The sequence below is a fragment of the Poecilia reticulata genome, chromosome 21 (genome assembly GCF_904066995.2).
Source record: "Poecilia reticulata chromosome 21, P_reticulata-male-v2, whole genome shotgun sequence".
NCBI classification, from domain to species: Eukaryota; Metazoa; Chordata; class Actinopteri; order Cyprinodontiformes; family Poeciliidae; genus Poecilia; species Poecilia reticulata.
The window spans coordinates 10,368,443-10,393,325 of record NC_088850.1 but is presented as its reverse complement, the minus strand read 5'-3'; the positions used below and the strand labels follow the sequence as shown (position 1 = coordinate 10,393,325).

General features: G+C 43.4%; 1 protein-coding gene across 7 annotated transcripts in view; it reads right to left on the bottom strand.

Moving 5' to 3' along the window:
- Window positions 1-24,883, bottom strand: part of syne1a (spectrin repeat containing, nuclear envelope 1a) — a 150,230-nt gene that overhangs the window by 108,613 nt on the left and 16,734 nt on the right. For 5 of the 7 annotated variants that reach the window (XM_017302162.2, XM_017302166.2, XM_017302167.2 and 2 more), the window contains exons 1-14: window positions 21,932-22,428; window positions 18,613-18,674; window positions 10,168-10,263; window positions 9,466-9,549; window positions 6,683-6,703; window positions 6,344-6,436; window positions 4,989-5,167; window positions 4,685-4,881; window positions 4,013-4,125; window positions 3,124-3,162; window positions 1,976-2,083; window positions 1,373-1,510; window positions 312-476; window positions 3-115 (exon numbers count right to left, since the gene is read on the bottom strand). In XM_017302162.2, coding sequence (XP_017157651.2) covers window positions 3-115; window positions 312-476; window positions 1,373-1,510; window positions 1,976-2,083; window positions 3,124-3,162; window positions 4,013-4,125; window positions 4,685-4,881; window positions 4,989-5,167; window positions 6,344-6,436; window positions 6,683-6,703; window positions 9,466-9,549; window positions 10,168-10,263; window positions 18,613-18,674; window positions 21,932-22,013 — 1,490 coding nt within the window. In that variant the 5' untranslated portion in view covers window positions 22,014-22,428. Of the gene's footprint in view, window positions 1-2; window positions 116-311; window positions 477-1,372; window positions 1,511-1,975; window positions 2,084-3,123; window positions 3,163-4,012; window positions 4,126-4,684; window positions 4,882-4,988; window positions 5,168-6,343; window positions 6,437-6,682; window positions 6,704-9,465; window positions 9,550-10,167; window positions 10,264-18,612; window positions 18,675-21,931; window positions 22,430-24,883 lie in introns of those variants that run through there. The other 2 variants (XM_017302169.2, XM_017302163.2) reach the window with 2 other exon arrangements.

The following is a 24,883-nucleotide window of genomic DNA, read 5'->3' as shown; positions in this document are numbered from 1 at the left end:
ACCGCTCAGCCATGTCTTGGAGCTGATCCTGTGGAACAGATACACCGTCAACACTTCTGTCCTTATGGATTCGCTGAAAAATCTGCTGGTGACTCTCCAAGCTCCTCAACACGTCCTGTAAAATGCACAATGCAGAAAAACAAAAAGACAAGCAAAGTAATACATTTCCAGACCAAAATTTTAGCAATATTCTACAAATGTTTTAGTAATTTTGCCAAGCATTAGGTCTTCTTCCAGATTTTTTTGTTCATTAACTGCCTTTTTCTGGCAACGTATCGCCTTCCTCCTTCTGTACATTGCTGAAAACTAACCTTGTGCTGCTCCAGAGCTCTGTGTACAGTACTAGCCGTGATATCATGAGCCTGCTGGACAGTAATCTCTTGTCGCAGGGCTCCTTCGGCTTCATGTAGCCATTCCCCAACGGTTCCCAGAGGAGCTGGCAGGGATCGGTCCAGGCGAAGGTGCCAATCCAAGAGCTGATTTACAAAAAGCAATTAGCGTGTTAAACCAAAAAAAATAAAAGATGCATGCATTTGTCTTGAGAAAGTTTAAAATTTAAATCAGATTTAGCTGCTTTAGTGTAAATAAGTAAAAACAAGGTGAAATTGAAGGTTATAATGATGGTTGGTGAAATGTTTTTCAGTGCCAATGCTAGTAAATCATTATAAATAGGTGATACAAGCTTTTCCACATTTTGACAAACCAACACAAGCAAGTATAACTGGAGAAGTGAAATACAGTATTATTTTACAGCCTAATATTCTGAAAAGTGTGACATGCATTTATATTTTTATATCCGGTCCCCCTGAGACAAAACATTGAAAAAACATTTTATTTTTTGAAGAAGTTCCTCTACAAGCTTTAAACATTTACACAGTGAATTTTTTATCTATTTGATTGATAGCACATCTCACATCTTCTGCAGGTTCTATCAGGCTTTTTCAGAACTGTCGCGTATTTAACAACATTTATATCACAATTAACTCTAAACACATTCCCCACATCACGACAAATGGAAACTGCATGCCATACTTTTCAGATTACTAGTTATAAAACAATGATGAGACAGCTATTGTTTTCCTTCCATTTAACCTCTATATGCTACTTTGTGTTAAAACGCAAACACACCGATGCCTTGATGCCAAAACATATAAGGCACTGTAGCAGGTGACTTCCATGATTTTGGAAACATTTGGAATCACATGATCTCTCAGTGTTTTTAATCTCCTTGTAAACTTAAAGAAAAGCTATCACAGCTTTTGGGTTTGTTTATTTTCTGAATAAGACAACAATAAAAAAAGACTCAGACTTTATGAAATGCCATAACACTGACTGAGTCTGGTTCTTTATAGAAGAAGACAGTTTCTCTCACCCTGTTGGAGACCCTTTCCCAGGCCTGCTTGACCAGAGCCTGATCCACAGTCAGCATCCCGTCTCTCTGCGTGGACTGCAAAGCGCCCTCCACCTGCTTCCGCTTCATCTCCAGCTGGACTTGAAGGCTTTTGAACACCTAAAATAAATATATAAATAAACTAATTTGGATGTTTTTGCCCTAGGTGTCGCGCCACACAGACAAACAGATCTTCGACAGGTTACACCCTCTTCCCACAGGCATCTCATCTGCGTTTCCCTAATAAGAGACTTACTGCCATCACATTCTGAAACCAGTGAAAAGAAAATGAGGATATCCCACATGCTGCGGTATACGGGACGTATCCTGAGGCGTGGAGGAATAAGCCAGACAGAAAATATGACGGCTGATGCTTGAATCCTACAGTGAAATGCCTCAGATTAAGCTATTAATAGAACCGTCTGTGCAGAGTGTCCCTATGTTAAACTCTACACACACACACACACACACACACACACACACACACACACACACACACACACACACACACACACACACACACACACACACACACACACACACACACACACACACACACACACACACACACACACACGCACTAACCTGGTACTGTTGAGCAAGATTGCCCTGGGTCTCCTGCGCGTCCACCGCCTCTTTCTCCAGCTGGTCGAGCCACATTTTGAGTTCCCTCTGGCTCTTTCGCTGTTCTCTCTGGAAGGCCGGGATGGGGAAAGCAAGAGGGGTGAAAGACGGGTGAAGAAAGATGGACAAGGAGGAGGAAGTGTAGAAGCAGATAAGGAAGAGGAAAGGGGATAAAGAAGATGGAGTTTGAAAAAAAAAGGGAAAATGAAGAAAAGAAATAGGCGAAGAGGCAGACAATGAACCGTTAAAATGTGTTCTCCTCCTAATCTCGTCTCCTGTTGGGAAAAATCAAAAGCTCACAGCTGCCAAAAACACTCAGCTTAAGCAGGACACTTTGTCTAAACTCCCCCCTACCGTTTGATTGGATTTAAGGAAACTACAACGATAATAATGCAGTGCCTAAAAGCTTTTGTTACAGATTATTCAAAGTAGTTCAGTCGCCAATCTATTCAGGTTTACCCAAACTTTATTTTATGAAACACCGCAAGTCATAAAGCTTTTGCTGTCTCACGTTGTTTTTTTAAGAATCTACAGTCTTTCATATAAGGAGACATCTGTTGCTTTTACAGTCTTCAGGACAAATATACTGCAACCATGAGAGTAAGGACCTTTAAAAACCAAAGTAAACAAAGCCCTTATCGGTATTCAAAGACAAAATTCAAAGTGACAGTAAATCAAGCAACTAAAGATACTTTTCACCTTAAAATCAACCTCTTCCATTCACCAGCTTTCCCAAAAAAAGCCTGCATCAACGCAAAGAGCCGACGCCAGAGGCTTTCATTGTCATGCTAATGGGACCGGCAGTCACAGCGCGACCTGGCAGTGTGCATAAATGGCAATATCACATCTTATTAGAATAGACACCCTGGGGCGGAAATGTCATGTCAGGTGAGCCGACATTAGCAAACAGGATCTGTTTTGACATGAAAAAAATGATGTTTAATCTCGCTTTCGCGTACAGTTTAGAGTAATAATGCGGATGATTAATTCAAGAGCAGGGAAAATAAACCTAAGGCAAACACTGCGTGTGGAGTAAAAGTGAAAGTATCCATTCTATTTGCATTAATCTGGGGAAAATGAGACGTTAAAGACATGACATATAAACGTACCTCAAACATTTCCTCTATGTCCCGAGGAGCAAGATTGTCCTGTAAGTAGAGGCGAGCAATGTGTCGGGAAAGCAGACACCACAGAGGAAGACAAAAAACAATTAAACATTATATACAATGCCTTGAAAAAGTATTAATACCCCTGTAACTTTTTTCCCTCACAATGCAACCACAAACTTTAATCTATTTTGAGGATTTTATATAGACCCGCGTAACTGTGACGTATTCATCACTGCATTTACCGCTAAGAGTGTTTTAGTTTTGCTCTCCTTGTTCAGCTTGTATATGTAGATGGACGGCTATAGGTACATGGCTATGCCACGCACTGTTTTTGTTTTATAGTATGAACAGAACTCTGCGAAATGTTAAAACACTTTGGATATTGTTTTATTATCTAAGTCTGTGTTACACTTCTCTGCTGTGCTCCTTGGACTTCATAATACTGGTTGCTTAATACTGTTTATACATTTAATATACATTGTTATTTTAAACTAGGTGATTTCTGAAGGCATCTAATGGATTATATTTAGGGGTGTCAGAGTAAAGGGGGCCTGAATACAGGCATAAGCAACATTTTTCAGATTTTTATTGTAAATGTCTATTTTCACTTCCCTTATAATTATGTACTATTTTGTGTTGGTGGTTGTAATGTGAAATGTGAAAATGTTGAAAGGCTTTTTACAAGGCATTGTAGTCAGTGTATAAGTGAGTTGTCTTTAAAAAAAAATTTAGAATTAGACAAATATTCAGGAACATTTCCTGTAATGATATTGTAATCCATTTGATATATCTGCCTGAAGTTAGATGAACTTATAGACTTATTCAAGGAAAAACTGAATAATACACAATAAGATAAATGTTAGAAATATCTAGACAGAAAAGCTGTTACCGCTTCTTCAGGCTTTCCTCCCAAGTCACTCTGCTTTCTGTCGGGATGATGCTTCAAGAACTGGGCGACGTACGTCATGACAGATTTTTCATCTGGCTTGTCTACGTCCACGTCTGATAGAGAAACCGATGAATGTAATGAAAAGTCACATTGACTCGCAAGTGTTTCAACAGTAAGAAGAAAAAGTAAATAATCGCCACAGCTGAGAATAGGTCTGTCTCAGACGGACAAGTGTCATATTGTATGAAAACAATCCTTGGCATTTCAGATTAGCATCTAACCTCGGTATGGAGACTCTGCCATGCCGAATCTCACGGCCTAATGGACCTTAATTATAGTGGTGTCAGGCTCAATTTGTCAAAGATCATTCTGTGGTGCAGGCGTGAAGGGGCACAGATGGTGCTTGGCAGTGACACCGAGTTGCGCATCTGATGTGGTATTGTATGCATTGCCTTATTTCTGTTTTGTGAGTCTATATCACATCAGATGATACTTATTTCAAAAGAAGACTATGCTGCTTTCCATTTATGATAAACCAACAGAATGCACAAAAGACAAGCTGAAGTAAACAGCCATAAATGTCATCTGGATTGAGGTATTTTAAAAGCAAACAGCCGCGCAGTTCAGCTTCAATATGACAGTCTTAGAAATGTTATAGAAAATGTTATTTACCCTCTGGATCAAGAAGCTGTGGAATGCCTAACTCAGTCTCAGCCAATAAGAACGCTTCCTGTAAATTTTCCCGATTGGGCCTCCTCCATACCCGCTCCATGTCTACCAGATTAGGCCGGAGGGCATTGATAACAGCAAAGAAGGCTAAACCGGTACGCCAGCTGGGCCCAAAGTCCTTCACGTCAAGCCCTAGACATCTACAAACAGCACAAATTTGTGAGGTCAAACGAACCAAAAAGACCACTTTTTTTTGTTCATGAAGCATTAATTTTCTTTTATTTATATGATAAATAAGGCTTTATACTTGGTGGCTGTCTGCTGAACCCATCTCAGTAAAGCCTTTCTGGCTCCCCCTTGCAGAGCCAGAGGTCTCCGTTTGACAGGCGGGCTGGTGGTGTCGGTGCTGCTGGTGGAGCTGTCCAGAGAGGAGTTACTGCTGGAAAATGCTTGGAGCTCTGGTAGGCTGCTGGTTAGCTCTTCAATCTGTAGGGAGAGTAAAAATGACAAATTTCAGGTTATGAATGTATTCTGTTTGTAAGCTTTCTGGCACGATGAATGGATTTTGTTTATGCAAAACTTCTTTGGATATGAAAATGGTCTGTACAAGGTGGTTTTCAATAGAAATGTTTGACTCTCATTATTGTTTTTTATTACTTCTGGTAAATAAACTGAAGAATAAACAGGTGGTGTTTTAATAAAAAAAATGCAACATAGCACTAATAATTTCCTCATACATCAGTGGTTTAAAATATTTCTTAAATAAACTGAATAATTAATTCCAGGAAAAGTTACTGTAATGTTGAATTTATCAAATATTTTTTCAGGCAATCAAAAAGAGTTTGGATTTAACACCTTGGACCAAAATATGTATTGATCTAAATTTGTGAAAACACACCCAGGGCAATACATTTACATTTACATGAATATATTCTGGTAAGATTGCTGTGAACAACATTTTCCTTCAAGTTGGTAACTGAATCATACTTATAGCCATGATGATGGCTATAAGCTATAAGCCATCATCGCGTTAGCAGCAATAAATTGCTACTAACATGATTAGAAAAGTCTGTTCAACCAGTTTGGCTACCTTCTGTTCTAACCATGGAACAAGGAAAAGATGAAGAAGTGCACAGCAGGACATCAATCCTCAGGATAAAGTCCAAGTTTGCTCATCAGTTGTTCAAGATTTACTGCGATGCAAAGATAATCCTCACCAAGTGTTTGTAAATTGTTTTATGCATTTTGTGACATACTGAAAGATTTGTTTTGCGTGAATTCTTTATATTACACAGTTAATTCCTGTTAATCTCATGTTTCTTGATGTTACTGCTGCTCAGTGTGACAGAAATGGCCGATAGATTGAGGTTGTTTTTTTTTACTGTGGATGCCATGAAAGATTGATATTTGCTGATTTTAAACAATATGTAGACAGAGATGGGCTTTTCTGTGGCTTTCTAGACTCTTATTTTGCTAAAAAGAAATACTACATCATCTGCATAGAATCAGATGTACGATTACAAAACAAAGCTTTTTTTTTTAAGTTTTAAATGTTGCTTTTACCAAAATATTAAATACTATCTATTTCGTTGTGTTCATGATGATTCATTTTAATAACTTGCAGAGATGATTTGATCCAGTTGGTGGAAATGATTAGATTACCTGAAAATACAGGATGATTGTCCACACCAACCCCAGTACAATCGACGGCCGTCCATCCACAATATCGGTAGAGTTTATGTTTACTAACCTGATCTGTTACCAAGAAAAATGCAACAATCAGCTCATATTTCATTTAAGAGCTACACAACGTCAAACAGCAACTTAATCCTTGTTCTCATAGAGGTACATACATTTTCATCTAATCTAGTAAATCAGGGCCATGCTGCACATGTTTTCACAAAATGAACAATGCAGGGAATATGTAATCTCAGTTCTGTTGGAGACAGATAAATTTCAGCCTATTCTGTGTCCAGGCAAGAGCAATACAGAAATACTGACCGGAGATCCTCTGTAGGCAGACTTGGGGCAGATAAGAAAAAAAAGACAAATGAGGGTAGGAGTTAGGAAGGTGGAGGAGGGAGACGGGGAGTACCTGAAGTCACTCTAGGTATGTTTGATTGAAAGCAAACAGCTCATTGACTGTGTGAAGGCCAACACTTCACACTGCGAGATAACATGAGTGGTTGGCATTGAGTCGAGATGTATCTCCACTACACAGGCAACAAGGATTACGTCCAGCAGAGACGAACGAAAAGAAAAGGCAGAGAGGGGCAGGGAAGAGGCGGAGGATGGGGCGGAAGGCGAGGGCTGTATCTTGTGATATGATGAAATATTCTATATTATCAAACCGAGGGTCAGATCACTGAGATGCTGCAGCACAACAGGTCATCATGTGACAATAGCAGCCACTCAATATTTGCAAACAAGCATGAAAGAGGAGATTGGGAGCAGGCGAGAGAAGTGTGGAAAAATGCAGGACGGTTGCTGATAAAGAAAATATGCAATACGTGATTTTATATTAGAAAACACAGCAGGTCGTCCCGATAAATCAAACCAGCAGTGAGCAGAGGAAACGGTAAATAGAAAAATAAAATTTGTTGGTTTACTATTCTCACAAACACAGGGACACATCTCAAAGAAAACAATGTTTTTGTTTTGTTGTTTTTTTAAATGTTAACATGATTTTATGAAAATGCTTAAATTGACAATATAACAGCCCAACTCTTGGAACGATTTTGGACTTTCAGTTTTTGTAGCTAATTTTTTTTAACACTTTAAATAAAACAGGACATTGCGGTTCTGAAAAGGTGTCCTCTAAATATTTGCAATATTTTTGTCAACCAGAGAATGACAAAACAAAACAATCTGAAGTTTTCACCTTGAGCTCTGAGAAACTATGATGGAAATCATTTCAAGTTGGAGAACGAGGTGACGTCAATTCTGAAAATTTGTTCGGTAACATTCCACAACTTAAAAAAAAAGTCAAATTATGGCATGTTAAACATCTGCAAACACATCCCTAGAAATATATGCATAACTCCCTGATGTCTCATCTCCAGACAGCAGATTAGTGCCAAAGGATTTGCAGTTTTAACCCTGACGCAGTCAAAGAAGACAAATCAATGTCCCTGCAGACATCATCTCATACTCATGGCTTTATTTATGCATATCCAAGGATGAGCCATGTAAAGCTTTGACAATAATCTCTGAATCTAACGAAGGGGCAGGAGATGAAATGAGATAATGGTATGCACAACAGTTTAGAGCATACTTTTTTTTTTTTTCTTTATGTGATAGACCAGCACAAAGTAGAGCATAGTTGTGACTAAAACCCCCCAAAATATTTGCTTTTATACTCTGATATCCTGCTAATAATCGAGTATTGAATGTAAGCCATTTACAAGTGCTACAATTTATATAACTATTGTCAAACATTGTATGAGAGCATCATGGTATGGGGATGCTTGTCCTCAGCAGGGATTGGCCTACATTTCCCAGTTGGGAAATGAGTGGATCTAAAACAGGAAGCATTTCAGGAAGAAAACCTGCTGAGGCTGTCAAACACTTTAAATATAAAGCCAAAGAGACATCAGAATAGTTAGGTTTATATTTCATGCTGGTGTTAGAATTGTCCAATCAAAGTCCACATCTAAATCCAATTGAGAATTTGTGACTCTAGGCTTAAAAATTGATGTTCACAGAAACCCTGCGTTCAATTTGACTGAGCTGGAGCCTCATTGCAAAGAAGGATGGTAAATGGAAAAGCTGATAAAAGACTTTTCAAATAATTCAACAGGTTCGAAGTGCAATGGACAATTACTGTAGGTCTGCAGAGAGGATCATCAAGGCTGACCTTTCCTCCATCCAGGACTTGTAAAGGTCTAAAGTCAAGAAAGCTCTGCAGACCACACACATCCTGAACACAAACTGATTAGATTTCTAATCACAGGTCAGTGCTACAGAGTGATATTTCCAAAAATGAGCTGGCACAGAGGCAGTTTTTCCCCAGGGTGTCTCTTTGATAACCACTTAGCAGTAAGAGTGCCCAGATCGATACCATGCATATTGGCACTAATTCAACCTTGGCTTCCTCTTTTGTTAAAACACTGTGTATGCATATTTTCAGGGAAACCTTTCTTTGTTTTTGTACATAAACTTAACAAATATAGATTTATTCTGATTTGTCGTCTTTCACTTATGGTAATTTTGTATTGGCCTATCACATCAAATCTTATTAAAATACATTTAACTTTTTGGTTTTAACATGACATAATGTGAATAACAATTGGTGGGTACTTATAAAATGGCAAAGTAAATCTAAAGATGAATGGGGTAAAAGTGGACCATTTTTCCAGTGGATTGTGGAACTGGAACAAAGACCGCTCCAAAACAAATAAAATGAAGCACAATCAATGTTAGGGACCAATAAGCAAGGGAGGATCAGTTAAGGAACCAGAATTAGTCCAATAATTAGATTTTAAATGACTTTTCTGTTGCTTAAATGCAGCCAGTCAAACAAATTCAAAGAGTGATTTAAGACAAAATGCAGAAGAGCTATTCAACTCAATCTTTGCAGACGTACAACAACAACAAATAATGAGATGTTTGTGGATTAAACGAGGTATGTGAGAAGCGGAGAAGACAGAAAGGTGTGGAGGGAGGAGGAATCAGGTCACTGAAGGTCATGATTCAATATTTACACCCATGAGGCTGCAGCTGCACAAAAAAATTCAGGGTAAAAAAAAAAGAAAACACATTCAAAGGAGACCTTGAACTCTTACTTTTCTACCCTCGAGGAACTTGAGAGCTGTACCAATGTTGGCGACCCAGTGGATCCTCTTTAGCTTCTTGCCCTGCTCACATGGCTGGAAGGAAGCGGAGGAACAATGGACATGAACAAAACAAAGAGAGACAGGGGAGAAATGTGTGAAGTGAATGCAGCAGTGAAATTTTATGCAGAATATGAGTGAAAAAACCCCCAACAGATTTACAAGTAAAAGACTAAGAACAAAAGCAGGAATCATTTTCTCAGGAATATAGATGCTGAAATAATGTGAGAAAGACACAGGCACCAGTCAGAGCCGTGTTTGACTATAAACACCCAGATCAATAGGACGTTCAAGCTTAGACCTTAGGCAATACCGGCCAAGTAAAACCCTCAAGATGTCTGTGTGTGTTGTGTGTGAACTCTGATCTGTCTTTGTTAATCTGGGCTTTCCTACACTATTCAAACATCCTAATACAAGCAAATCAATAAGCCTTTCCGTGTAGTCGGGACTCGTTTCACAACCCCCTTATTAGTTATACAGGCAGTTTAAACAAAGAATTGAAAATTACTCTATTTCTCGGTCATCGGGCCAGTTTTTGTGGCAAGGTATGGCAACTCAACACGTGCCGATGTAAAATGTTGTAATCTGGCGAGTTCAGAGGATGTAAGTTGTTTGAAGTCTGCCGCTAAGTCACGTGCATGACGAGAAGCTCACCAGTTTTTGTCCAGAGAGGATTTCCAGGAGGGCCAGCAGCATCACACCATCCTTGATGTCATCAAACAGGTCTTTCACCTCAAGAGGAGGGACATGCTATGCGGAGAACAAATAAAATGTTAAAACAAATTCCTAAGGCCTTAAACTGTATTCATGTTTCTAGGATAAGCTTCAATTTATGTAGTAGCTCAGAACTTTGAGGTGGAAAAGAAGACACATCTGAAATAAAACACATCTGAAAAATATGCTTTTACACTGATAGCTCTAGCATATTTTATTGTAAGATATTTTTTATTTAATCATAGAAATGGGAAACGTAAATGAGGGCATTATTTGGAAAACTTTACTAAATAAGTGTGCACTGACATACTGTATGTCACTATATAGAAAAAAAACATGGCTGACAAAAGAAACACTAAAATTGCATCTAAGATTTTACATTTTATCTAAATGTATCTTTGCAGACTTTACATCACAATTGCTTTTGAAGTGTGAAAATATTTCAATTATTTGTGTTGGTTGACCAAATATGTCTTATTTTTACTTGAGCTCTTGGGCATGATGAGAGTTAAACAAGATTCTCCTTTTAAAACAAACTGATATTTTTACACAAGTATTTGTTTTTATAAATGCTGTAAGGTATGACCACAGCTTTCTTAGTTTTCCAGTTTTTCAGGAATGCAAAGCCTGATCATTTCAGATACAGTAATAGCTCTTGCAATGTCCAGCAAACGATGAATGAAGAAGTGGTTTATTTTGCAAGCTACGCCACTTTCAGTAGCACAGCCTCAACATAAACCACATTGCAATACATATATTACACTGGTAGACATTAATTTAAACTTGTGCAACACGGATAAAGAAAATCCTCACAGAAAAGGTACTCAGAGCCTAGTTGGAGTTTGGCAGTCCCAGCGCTTTTACTGACAGCCGGATTCACCCCATAAGTAGACTTTAAATGGGGTTCCTCCAAATCCTAAAATATGCTGATGATTTCAAACCATCTCCTTCCCACTGACTTCCTCCCTGACCTGACACTGACTTTCAGACTCGGAGGGGAAATCCACATATCTCTGTTCCTCGCCAGCGCCACATCAAGGATTTCTCTTAAAGCACAGTCACATGCTGGGGGGGCTGAGAGGTTTAAAGGAGGGGAGAGGAGGGGGGGAAGCATTCAGATGAGTGAACCATTCACAGGGAGATTAACTGCAAAGAGAGTGAAGGCTGAAGTAGTGTGAACGAGAGTTGCATGTGGACCGTGTGAGCATGAGACAAATTAATACAAACCAAAACATCGGAAATGTGTGAGAGGGATTTAGACTAGCAACGAGACGGATCGTAGAAGAGCGAGGGGGGAGACACTAACCCAACGTCTTTCAAAAATTAATTAGAAAATATGGAAGCTCTTCTCACTAATTCCTCTTCTAATGTCGATTCAAGGCTTTGGAGATGAGAATACTCAGGCAGGGTTTCCCTCCCATATCATAACATGACAGAGAAGGCGCTTATAAAAGGCCCAACTCAAAGCGATAAATTGCACCAAAAGCTAATTGGAGTTAAATTCACCTATTTGTTCACTACAATCCCAAAGCTAATGAGGAAAATTTAAGGCTAATTACAAAATAAGAAAGTAATATTAATTTCGTCTGCACTGCAACACGCACTAAAAAAATAAATAAATCAAGAACTTAATGAGCTAATTACATGTGAGTGTCTGGGTCATAATTGATTGAGAAGAGAGGAGTTTCAAGATGTGTGTGTGTGTGTGTGTGCGTGCGTGCGTGCATGCTCATTTTATTTCCTTGGTACACTCGACACCGCAGATTCAAAAAGATCGACAGCATGAAAGACAAAGGGAGGGGTGGAAACAAAGAGGACTGAAGGGTTTCACGCTGAATGGCTGTGTGTTAAATTTAAGAAAACATGTCTCTAGATGTTTGTTATGAAAATCTAGAGAAACTTCAATAATTATGCTAATGTTTGAACACGAGTACAAGTAACTTTGCAAAACATGAGTTGCTCTTGCAGAGGGTGTGCACTGCACTGTGCACCTCTCGAAACATTCAGCATGGCTCCCAACAATTGAACGTCATCTCAAACTAAAGCCTTCCAGTGTCAACAAGTACTCTTGTGGCATGCAAGAGATTAATTGAACTCGCGATTCCACAATTAGAAATGCATCAGTCAGGCTTTAACTGCGCTTATTTCCTTTTTGTCTTTGACATCTGAGCTGCCAATTACAGTCTTGATCAGTTACGCTGGTTTTATTCTAAGTAACAATAAGAGGAGAGCTAAGAGGCTTTAAGCAAAGTTGGCTGGTTGAATATTGAAATAAAAAAAATAAAAAACAACTAGAATGCAACTGTGTGGCTTGTTGGGGGAATCTAAAGAAAAAAATAACAACAAACAGTGAGTGGGCAAGGGGAGCAAGGAAGCAAACACCCTCGGGGAGCTTCACTTACTGCTGCTGTAATCTCTAAAAACACTTGGTCCACTGATTATGGCTCTAAAGCCGTTTTCCTGGAAAATGCCTCAGCGACGATGAAACCTCTGCGGTTCACACTGGCCACTCTATAATTAAGCTTTAACCCTCTCAGAAAGGATTTGTCAAATGGAAACTCGGGGTCCGCTCACTGAACCCCTATCGCCGCCCTTCGTAGTTGTCACTCCTCTGCAGAGTTGCAATGAGTGCAACTTGAAGAGCGACTACACTTGAAAATTAAAAACTTGTCCTGCTGTGTGGCCTACATGACGACAGCCTATATCTAAACACACAACCTGCAGAAACACAGGCCCTGCTGCTCTCCTACAATTTATATCTTCACTGAGTTAATCTGGTGAACTGCTTAAAGTAATGATACCCATTAATCTTCTGTATAAATTACTAGCTCCGATACGTCTCCTCTAGCAGAGAGACAGTTTTTAAAGCTTATAGGACTTCTTTTGTTATACCTGTGGAGTGGAAAAGTAAGGGGGAGGGGAGTGTTAAGTCTCAACTCACCTAACGATTAATCACGCACCTTTAGGCCCTGAAATAAAGACCTGAGATAACTGGAGTAGCCTAATCATCTGCATAGCCAGGAGGAGGATCCATTCCTCACAGATAAAAGCTGCACCAACTTCTGTCCTTCTCATTCCTGCTATCATTCCGATGACAGTGGAGCTGTGTTCACTCAACTCGGTCCTTGACCTTTATTGTCCTTTTACACAGCATAACGCCCTTTAATATCTTAGAATCCGTACATTCTTCAGTGCTGGAATAATGCACATCTTTGTCTTTTTAACCAGCTGTAAACTAAGCAACTTTTTGTCTCCTGATCAAGATTAAACACAAAGGGATTTTTGGAGACAAATTTCGACCAATCAGTGTCACTATGGCAACATCAGGCATCAGGTGAGCAGGTTCTCGATGGGCAACGACAGTGATTGCGAGTATGTAATTTGAGCAACAAGAGAGAGAGAATCTATTGAGATGAAATATGCTCTTGCCTTTGAACTGAATTTGATCACCGGAGACAAATTCTCTTTATTCCACTTTATACAGTATTTCAAGAAATAATTGATTTCTTGTGTAAAGCTAAGTAAAAAGGCTGATATTAAATTCGCTAGCTTGGTATACAACGTCAAAAATAAAGAACAATAACCAACCTCCTTCATTAACTTTTTTTTTAATGTATCTTATCACCTGATTATCCCTTGGTTTCTTGGGATGGAGCCAAACCAGCTTCTTTCTCTGAGTCCCAGCCTTTATAGCAGGCAAAGCTTTTGGATCTACATGTTTGCTCAAGCAGATGTGGGACTAATAATCTCACTCTTCATGGAGACAAAAGTAAATGTTTACATTTTCATTCAAGCTCTTTAATTAACAGTGGGGGAGAACCCTTCAGACTAAAAAATTAATGGCCAATAAATACTAAATTACTAAAATGATTAAATTAGGAAGAAACCAAACTTAATGTAAAGGATGGTGACAATAATCGACATTTATTGTCAACCCTGATGAAAATGTGTGAAAAAAAGTGCATTTGTTTAAAGCAACTTGTTCTTATTCTTCATTCATTGTGACAATTATTCATTTACTTTTTCTATGTATTTTGTTGTGTAGTTTTCTGTTGTATTATCAGTTAGTTTTCCAGATTGATCTTTGTTTCCAGGAGTGTAGGGTGCGCTGGACACTTTCCTGGCAATGCTCTTTGCTTAATATTTCATACAACAGAAAGGTTTATCCCCATCCTTTCATGTGAATTTTCTGCTCCACCTCCACCGGTTTGGACTTTCCACAGCTGTCGTAATCAAATAGAAAACCTTGAAAGGAGCGTCACTGATTGAAATAATCCTTAATTGTGTTGCCCTGTGCCATATTTGCCTTGTCCAGCCAGCACAGATACGGCATTTAAAGCAGTAACGAGTGGAACCAAGGAGTACAATGCAGCATGACACAATAATTACAGACATGTGAACGTCATCTCATTCAAAAAATAAGCTTCAACTAAAACCTCTTATCCTAAGCTATCTAAATTACCCTTATTTGAGATTGTACAATATAAATTACCGACTTCAGCTTGGAGGGAAAGCAATGAATGCACTGTTCAGTAATGTCATGTCATGAGGCGGTGTGGAGATAGGTGAGGAGAGACGCAGGCAGGAACCAGGATGTAGCGAAAATGATGAATTTAATGACAAAAAACTAACAAGGAACAGCGGGGAAAACAGCACGAGGAGACTGGCAACACGGAGACAGGTGACATCAATTGACATTCAGTTGACAAGGACCCGACGAAGAATACAGACAACAGGGGAGACTAAATACACACGGGGCAATCACGGGAACGAGACACACCTGGGAGACAATCAACGGGGAAAGACGCAGAGACAGGACTAACAGGGAACAGAATCACACAGAAACTAGAAAATAAACACATAGAAACACGGATCATGACAGTACCCCCTCCTCAAGGGGCGACTACCAGGCGCCCAACAAGAAAAAGTCCAACAAACAAAAAACAACCCAACAGGGTGGGCGGAGGGGCGACGGTAGGAGGGCCAGAGTCCAGAAAACAAAAAACAAATCCAAAACGAAATTAACACCGCAAAACCGTCCGGGGGCCGACCACGGCACAGGAGGTAGACCTCTCGTGGGAGGTCCGGCGGGCGGCGACGCAGGAGGCGGAGCTTGAGCCGGCGACGCAGGAGGCGGAGCTTGAGCCGGCGACTCAGGAGGCGGAGCTTGAGCCGGCGACGCAGGAGGCGGAGCTTGAGCCGCGGTGGGCGGCGACGCAGGAGGCGGAGCTTGAGCCGCGGTGGGCGGCGACGCAGGAGGCGGAGCTTGAGCCGCGGTGGGCGGCGACGCAGGAGGCGGAGCTTGAGCCGCGGTGGGCGGCGACGCAGGAGGCGGAGCTTGAGCCGCGGCGGGCGGCGACGCAGGAGGCGGAGCTTGAGCCGCGGTGGGCGGCGACGCAGGAGGCGGAGCTTGAGCCGCGGCGGGCTGGTCGGAGCGCCGGCTGCTGCAGGCACTGGAGACTGGGGCTCGGACCGAGCAGAGGCCGGGGAACCGGCAGGACGGCCGGCTGGAGTCTCGGGAGTAGCACCGGGGAGCTGCGCGCCGGCTGCTGCGGGCGCTGGGAGCTCTGGCGGAGCGCCGGCGGCTGCGGGCGCTGGGAGCTCTGGCGGAGCGCCGGCTGCTGCGGGCGCTGGGAGCTCTGGCGGAGCGCCGGCTGCTGCGGGCGCTGGGAGCTCTGGCGGAGAGCCGGCTGCTGCGGGCGCTGGGAGCTCTGGCGGAGAGCCGGCTGCTGCGGGCGCTGGGAGCTCTGGCGGAGAGCCGGCTGCTGCGGGCGCTGGGAGCTCTGGCGGAGAGCCGGCTGCTGCGGGCGCTGGGAGCTCTGGCGGAGAGCCGGCTGCTGCGGGCGCTGGGAGCTCTGGCGGAGAGCCGGCTGCTGCGGGCGCTGGGAGCTCTGGCGGAGAGCCGGCTGCTGCGGGCGCTGGGGACTGGGGCTCGGGCGGAGCAGAGGCCGGGGGACCGGCAGGACGGCCGGGTGGAGTCTCGGGCGGAGCGCCGGCTGCTGCGGGCGCTGGGAGCTCTGGGAGGACGCTAGGGGACTCGGGAGGGACGCTAGGGGACTCGGGAGGGACGCTAGGGGACTCGGGAGGGACGCTAGGGGACTCTGGAGGGACGCTAGGGGACTCGGGAGGGACGCTAGGGGACTCTGGAGGGACGCTAGGGGACTCTGGAGGGACGCTAGGGGACTCTGGAGGGACGCTAGGGGACTCTGGAGGGACGCTAGGGGACTCTGGAGGGACGCTAGGGGACTCTGGAGGGACGCTAGGGGACTCTGGAGGGACGCTAGGGACTCTGGAGGGACGCTAGGGGACTCTGGAGGGACGCTAGGGGACTCTGGAGGGACGCTAGGGGACTCTGGAGGGACGCTAGGGGACTCTGGAGGGACGCTAGGGGACTCTGGAGGGACGCTAGGGGACTCTGGAGGGACGCTAGGGGACTCTGGAGGGACGCTCGGGACTCTGGAGGGACGCTAGGGGACTCTGGAGGGACGCTAGGGGACTCTGGAGGGACGCTAGGGGACTCTGGAGGGACGCTAGGGGACTCTGGAGGGACGCTAGGGGACTCTGGAGGGACGCTAGGGGACTCTGGAGGGACGCTAGCTCTGGAGGGACGCTAGGGGACTCTGGAGGGACGCTAGGGGACTCTGGAGGGACGCTAGGGGACTCTGGAGGGACGCTAGGGGACTCTGGAGGGACGCTAGGGGACTCTGGAGGGACGCTAGGGGACTCTGGAGGGACGCTAGGGGACTCTGGAGGGACGCTAGGGGACTCTGGAGGGACGCTAGGGGACTCTGGAGGGACGCTAGGGGACTCTGGAGGGACGCTAGGGGACTCTGGAGGGACGCTAGGGGACTCTGGAGGGACGCTAGGGACTCTGGAGGACGCTAGGGCCGGGGCGCTAGGGCGGGGCGCAGGAGCCCGGGGAGCTGCTCACCGGCAGCGGGCGCAGGAAGCCCGGGGAGCTGCTCACCGGCAGCGGGCGCAGGAAGCCCGGGGAGCTGCTCACCGGCAGCGGGCGCAGGAAGCCCGGGGAGCTGCTCACCGGCAGCGGGCGCAGGAAGCCCGGGAGCTGCTCACCGGCAGCGGGCGCAGGAAGCCCGGGGAGCTGCTCACCGGCAGCGGGCGCAGGAAGCCCGGGGAGCTGCTCACCGGCAGCGGGCGCAGGAAGCCCGGGGAGCTGCTCACCGGCAGCGGGCGCAGGAAGCCCGGGGAGCTGCTCACCGGCAGCGGGCGCAGGAAGCTCGGGGAGCTGCTCACCGGCAGCGGGCGCAGGAAGCTCGGGGAGCTGCTCACCGGCAGCGGGCGCAGGAAGCTCGGGGAGCTGCTCACCGGCAGCGGGCGCAGGAAGCTCGGGGAGCTGCTCACCGGCAGCGGGCGCAGGAAGCTCGGGGAGCTGCTCACCGGCAGCGGGCGCAGGATCGGGCGACCAGGCTGTGGCGGCTGGAGACTGGCAGGCTGTGGCAATAGATGGAGCTGGCTTAGGTCTCGCAGCCAGCGCCGCCACCACTGCCTGCCGTTCCTGCTCTACCTCTTTGTAGAAGTCCTCCAAGCCCAGCAGAGGAAGAAATGGGATCCATCTGTCCAGGTGGACCGCCATACGTGTGGTGGCGTTGAGACGGCTGAACAGGGAACTCGGATTTGCCATTTCGACGTCATACTTCCTGATTTCCCTTAACAGGGAACGACGGTCTGCTGGGTCCATGGCGGAGTAGGCTGCGCTCCTCACCATAGTTTGGTCGGGTCCTTCTGTCATGAGGCGGTGTGGAGATAGGTGAGGAGAGACGCAGGCAGGAACCAGGATGTAGCGAAAATGATGAATTTAATGACAAAAAACTAACAAGGAACAGCGGGGAAAAACAGCACGAGGAGACTGGCAACACGGAGACAGGTGACATCAATTGACATTCAGTTGACACACTATTGACAAGGACCCGACGAAGAATACAGACAACAGGGGAGACTAAATACACACGGGGCAATCACGGGAACGAGACCCACCTGGGAGACAATCAACGGGGAAAGACGCAGAGACAGGACTAACAGGGAACAGAATCACACAGAAACTAGAAAATAAACACATAGAAACACGGATCATGACATGTCATTTGGAGAATTAAGCCAAATATCTTTGATATCAGCTACTTGAGGCTGAAGGAATAAGGAAAAACACACTGCAGGCATGTGATGACTGTGTGTGGGGTCTTATCTGGAGAAGTGGGATTTTTTTTTTTTTTTTGAAAATGGAGAAAACGCTCCAGTCGGCACAAAGGATGGAGTGGAAAAGAATAGAGCTCTTGAAGTTTTCCATCCATACAAACACAAGCACCTGTGTTTGTGTAAATTGGACAACAAAATACTGGCAGCAGGGAAGGAAGCAAAACCTCTTACCTTTGCCAAGTGGGAATTGATCCATTTTGTAAACGTCCTTTTCTGCACCGCCTCCTGCTCATCTGTAAATCAGAGCCCAGAGCATTCCCATTAGTCCTGAGCGATAATAAACAAATAAGGGATTAAAACGCAATCTTCTAATTGTCTATCATTGCGAGAGCCGATTGGGCTTTCCAGAAAGGGCATGGTGGATTCTAATTAACTTTGATTCATCGCTTTATGCCTGATGTGTCAGTAGACAGTCACACCAAATTTTTTACTCACTGCTAACATGCTATGAAACGTCACTTGACATTTATCAATGACATTTTCTCAAGCTGAACTCCTCTTTTTGCGGACAAGAAATTCTGTTCTTGAAAGTGACCTTTCAGATGTTAAAAGGGCAGCACATGAAGGCAAGCGTACTGCACATGTACTGATTTACCTATCCATGCGGTTGTTAGTTGTGCCACTGTGATAAAGGCCAATTAGCAAAAGGCACAATCAATAGGATAGATGTCTGTTAAAGATGTCCCCTAAAAGGCACTCAGCTCAAATGAAAGCACAAAAGGGTCACAAGCTTGATTCATATGTTAATTACTCAATGTTTGTCTTAGTTTTATTTATTTAAAATGCAACATTTTTAACATGAGCACTTCAGTCCATTAGTTAAATGTGCCAAATTTGGCCATAGATGCAAAAAACACACTGACTGATTTGCTTAATTTTGTTTGTAAAAATGCAAGAAAGTCACCTGTTGCGTTTCTACTCAAGGTCATTATATATAGAGTCACATACTGCCTATGTCTACTCAATCCATAAATTGATTATTTTGTGCCAAAAATTAACCAAAAACTAAAATGTATAATGCTTGTCCCTCTTTAAATAGGTTCAGAAAGTTTTGAATTCAATATACAAATACTTGAACTGTTGATATAACACTATAAACATCCAGATCTGGTTGTCTATCTACAGATCTTCACCAGCTTTTAGAAACAAGTCTGATTTACCCAATCAGTGCAATTTTAAACTTTACAACTGATGGTTCCTCTGATTTATGATGGAGTTTTTTTTATTGCACGTGAATATACAACATAATCTGCATTCATCTAACAAATAAGACAACTGTTTTTGAATAAAATCAAGAAAATTCTAAACAACTTTGACCATCCTCTTCATGAGAATGTCACACAACAACAGAGTATCTTCAGTCAGAGCCGCTGAAATACAGATCACTACAGGAGGTCATTTCTGTCCACAGCATCTACAATGACTCTTAAAGGAACATTGAATAACATGACTTACAACAATATTTAATTTCCCTTTGGGAACAATAAAGTATTTTTGAACTGAATTGGACAGAATTATTACAACAACCCTTGCAACCCCATGATGGACAGTTCTGCGTATTCAAAACCAAAAGTTTTCAAATCCTTGGTTTATCTTAGTAATCATCCAGTCTCTAATGACAAGTAAGACAAAACTTAAAGAAAATCACTAATATACATGATAATAGCAGGGGGGCTAATGTTGAACCCTGAAGTACTAGGAGTGCATGATATTTAGAAGAATATTTGACTGTGATTTCATTGCTGAAAACACAACTATAGCGATTACAATTAACCAGAATTTTTCCGGAAAACTTTTCCTTTTTCAACATTTTGATAATATCCAACACTCTCCATGAGCTCCATACAAAAGAAATACATGAGGACAGTAAGAGTTCCCACAACTGACCAGATTTATTACTATTATATTAATATAATGTTAACATACAGAGGCCTGAGACTTGAAATATGTCATTCTGAAAATTACATCCAAACAGTGTTTTGTAATTGTGATACTGTAAACACTAAAACAAAGATGACGATTTCAGTTCTACGCATTGTGATAAACCATTTCATAAAGAGATTTGCCAGCTATGCAAACACACCATTTTCTTCACTTTACATGGGTTTATCCGTTTCGCTGCATGGTTAATGGTATTAAAGGTGTTCTTTAAATCAGGCAACACATCCACTGCTACACCACCATTATCTAATTTACTTTCTTTTTTTTATATTCAGCATACAACAACAGTTTCGAAGCTTTCTCAGACGTACATTCTCTGTCACTGTGCCATTTCAGTCCCATCTGGACCACTGAGCAGTCTCCTTGAGATAAGCACATTAGCAAGGAGAGAGGACGATGTCTGACACAGTGCCTTCCATTCTACCTTAATGAAATCTGCTGACGGACTGATTACGCTCAAGTTGGTTAGTGTGTCAGTGGGTACAGTGGGCAGATGTGAACGGATAGGGAGAGCGTGTCAAAGGGTAGGAGATTGAGAAGGGGTGGCGCTGGAGGTGGGGAAGGGGTTGCTGCTATTCATACATAATGCAGATACATCCCTGCGTAGTAATACGTGCCACTGAGCAGACCCATGTACTATGAATTAATCTTTTGATTGGGTCCGGGAATGATCAAATATTGATGGGCTGAAATATTGGATGAAAATGGGAGAAATTTAGCACCTAAAGCAGGAACACGCATGACGGAGAACGCGCCTGCATGTGCCAGCTTCTCGGGCTCAGGGACGAGGTGACTTTGAACTCACACACTCTCCAATTTACTGTAAGCACACACACACACACTCAAGTTCTCTCATTATGACAAAGAGGAGGGGGGGGAACCCATCCAGCAACCGAGCATGACAAAACATCTCCTGCATCACTTGTCTCCCCCTTCCACTCTGACCCCCTGCATTTGAGTACAATCTCATTTATTTCAAAATTTGTATCTTCTTTTAATTTAACCGTATTAAGGCAGCAGTCTAAGCACAACGCAAACAAATTGTAACAAATATTTCAGATAAATCTTCTTGATAAGCAGAGTGCTGACTCTTTAGTCATAACCAAATACAGATAAGAAGAGAGTTAGACCAAACAGAGAAGCCAAACATTTTAACAGTCACACCCCTGCAATGTGATCCATGCAGGGGGGAGGGGGGTGGGGGGGGTTGCTTGTCTGCTGGGTTTGCTTGTTCCACTCTCTGCAAGCTTCAAAATCAACAACCTCCATACTCAAAGGCAAACACAAACATACACAGTCTGCCAAGAAACGTGCATTTCAAATCTGTGTCTCCTTTTTCTGACATACTCTCTTCAACCAGGATGAAAAGAAAAAAAAAGAGAAAAAAAAACACCCTGTACAGTTGAAGGCATGTAGAGACTCAACACTGCAATGCAACACTACAAACACACACACAACGATGCATGCGTAGAATATACATACAGGAACTTTCTCTGCTCTGCTTTCTCAGTTAGAGCACGCCGCTGTGAAGACACGCTGCCCCACTTACCTCGGAGGTAATGGTAGAACCCTGCCACCAGGTTGAGAGCTGTCTTTTTCGGAGAGCCTTCACCCCCTACTCGCCGTGCCATCTTTTAGCCCAGACCTCATGCAGGTTTCTGCCTGTTTTCATGAGGACATTGGGAGGACGTCCACGACAACCTCCGGGAGAGAGGCAACACTTGCCCTTGCTTCTGCCCTTGCTGCCTTTCCTTACTCCGTTGTTTTTTTTTTTTTTTTTTTTTTGGAAAGGGGATGTCTGTAAAGAGCTCCCTGGAGCTCTGGACCTCCTGAGATGACAGCAGTTTAACTGTTGCTCTGAGGTAAAACAGAGACGAATGAACTGCCCTGTCGAGTCTCCACTCGTTCTTCACGTCCTCTCTGTCCTGTCCTGCAGTAACGGGCTGCAGACTCAGTCAGAGTCAGTGCTTTTCCTGCCTGTTAAGCAGCTTGGGAGTGTGATGAGAGAGTACGCGTGATACTCCGCGTGTTTATGTGAGTGTGTGTGAGCGCTGCGCAGTGCCGGCTTGCCTCAGCATCAATCTTTCCAGCTCAAGCCCCCCCCTTCCCCTTACACTCTCTACCTTTGGTCCTCCCACATTTTCACTGTGCTGCAGGAAAAATCCACTTCCCTCCATTGGCCGCCCAATCAAATTGTGTGGGAATGGGTGATGTCACAGCAGCGCTGTCCTGATCCAGAAGGGGAGGACCGCGGTGGGTGGGTTTGAAGGGGATCGTTTAGCAGGTTAGTGGGAGCTCCACTCTGACAGTACCACACGCCCGTACTCTCACACAGCCTCGCTGCGACAGACGTGCAGGAATTCCCCATGTGATTCTGGCGCTCTTACTGCTCCCTCTTATCCACATGGATGTCATGCGGCGCTGTGAGACATGCAGCTTTCTGCTCTGTTGTGCCTACAGGGAAACACGATATCACTGACAGTCATCCCGTCTGATCTGCGACTGTACTCTCTTCAGAAAGGATATGCCTTCATCTAAACCACAAATGGTACATATGTGCATTTTAGAGCCTCTAGGAACACAGAAAACAATGAAACACAACATTATCCTAGGTTCAAATGCAGCGTGCCTGCACTTAAATCATGGGTGGGAGCATCTAATATATGTGGTTATTGTCACTTTTAAATGGTAACAAGCTCTTGAAACGCTCTCAGAAAACAAGAACATGAATTGGGACTTTAGACAATAAAACTTGCTCTTTCAGAAAAAGTAAGATTGAAGCAGAGAGAGGTAAAATGCAAAATTGACTTTCTTTTAGCTTTATATTATGCTATGTTATTCCCTAATCAAACATATACCTGGAGTGTTACTTTGATTCTTTCACGCATGTTTGAGGAATCCTGAAATCTCGCGTGGCAATTATTCGGAGAGCCTAAACGCATGCTCTCACAAAGCTGTTCCCTGGAGCTGCAGCCTCCAGGCGAGCTTCTGCCTCACGGAGCACCACTGCGAACTGGGAGTCTCCTGAGCTTTTCATACAAAGTAATACTCAGTCTGACGCTCCAACGAATTTCTTAAAATAACATACCATGAGGATTTGTTGTGCTGACGTAGTAAAGGCTGAGTGTCTAAAAGAGTAACAGCTTCTTAAAGAGACAGATGCCATTTTCTAGGCGTCAAAATGCAAAGTCAAATTTATAAACATTATATTTGATATTTGATTTTCATAACAACTGAAGGTAACATAGTTACATGATTGTGTTCTAAAATGGGACTATGTGCCTAGAAAATACATATTGCTGCACTAGGCCTGTCACGATAACAAATTTTGCTGGACGATTAATTGTCTAAAGAAATTATTGCGATAAACGATAATATTGTTTCAAGACCTTTTGACACTTATTTAATGGAAATGACTAATAATACATGCGATTTCTTGATATTTATTTTCAAAATAACACGTAACACTGGAACTGATAAACTAAATAAACTTGAATAACTTGAATAAAAACTAAACAACATGAAGCCAAAGTGGAAATAAATACTGCATTCAACCAAAAGAGTGCAGATTATAAAGTCTGTATTGCCCTTCAGTAATCTCTAGATTTAAATGGAGAAAACCGGCACATCTGACTACCTAATGCAATAGTTCACACTACTCCATTTTTTGCCCCTATTTTCCCCTTATGACAATCTTAGATCGTTGGCCGATCTAACCGATCATCCTAAGGTGTGTGGGGGGTTACGGTAGATTGTCGTGGCCGCTTCAATCTAAATCAGGGGTTTTCCCCGACTGGGAGCTTAACGCTGAATGTGACAGGTAGCCAATCAGAAAGAGCGGATTCTCCTCCTGCTTTCTGAGGGGAAATTACTGAGGGAATCCCAAACAGCTGACACGGCGCAACCCAAAGTCCAGCAGACATCGGAGATGATATGTGGAAACAACATTAATATTTATTTAACGTTTCGTGAAAGAATATAGAAATGACAACGGGATGACTTGGAGCCAAATTGCTACCGCAGTTGATGACCCGGTAGGTTTTCAGCTGTTCTTCGTTAGTAACATAAATAGGTTATAATGATTTTCATTCAGCTAGGACTTTACGCTGACTCTATAGCCACATGCATCACAGGTAGATTCTAGTAAAGCATTGATTAACTCCTGATTTTAAAAATAGTTAACTGGACTTGCAGCCGTTATTTTGTGCCCATGTGGCTGGACACCACACGGCACGACGAACCCGATCGAACCATTATACCTAGGATTTCTGTCGCCTAATGTGTCTCTTAGGGTTTGAAAATGGGCCGACAACTCGTGTAGTGTGCGCTGGACATTAGACTAAGAAAATGAGGAAGGGAGGGTCAGTGGAGAGCACCGGAGCTGAGTCTTTTTCATTCAGCGTCATCAACAGAAAGAAAAAAAGGCAGGAAGAGACGATAAATAAAATGATCTCGATAGGTTTTTTTTATCGTCTGATTAATTGATTTATCGTTTATCGCG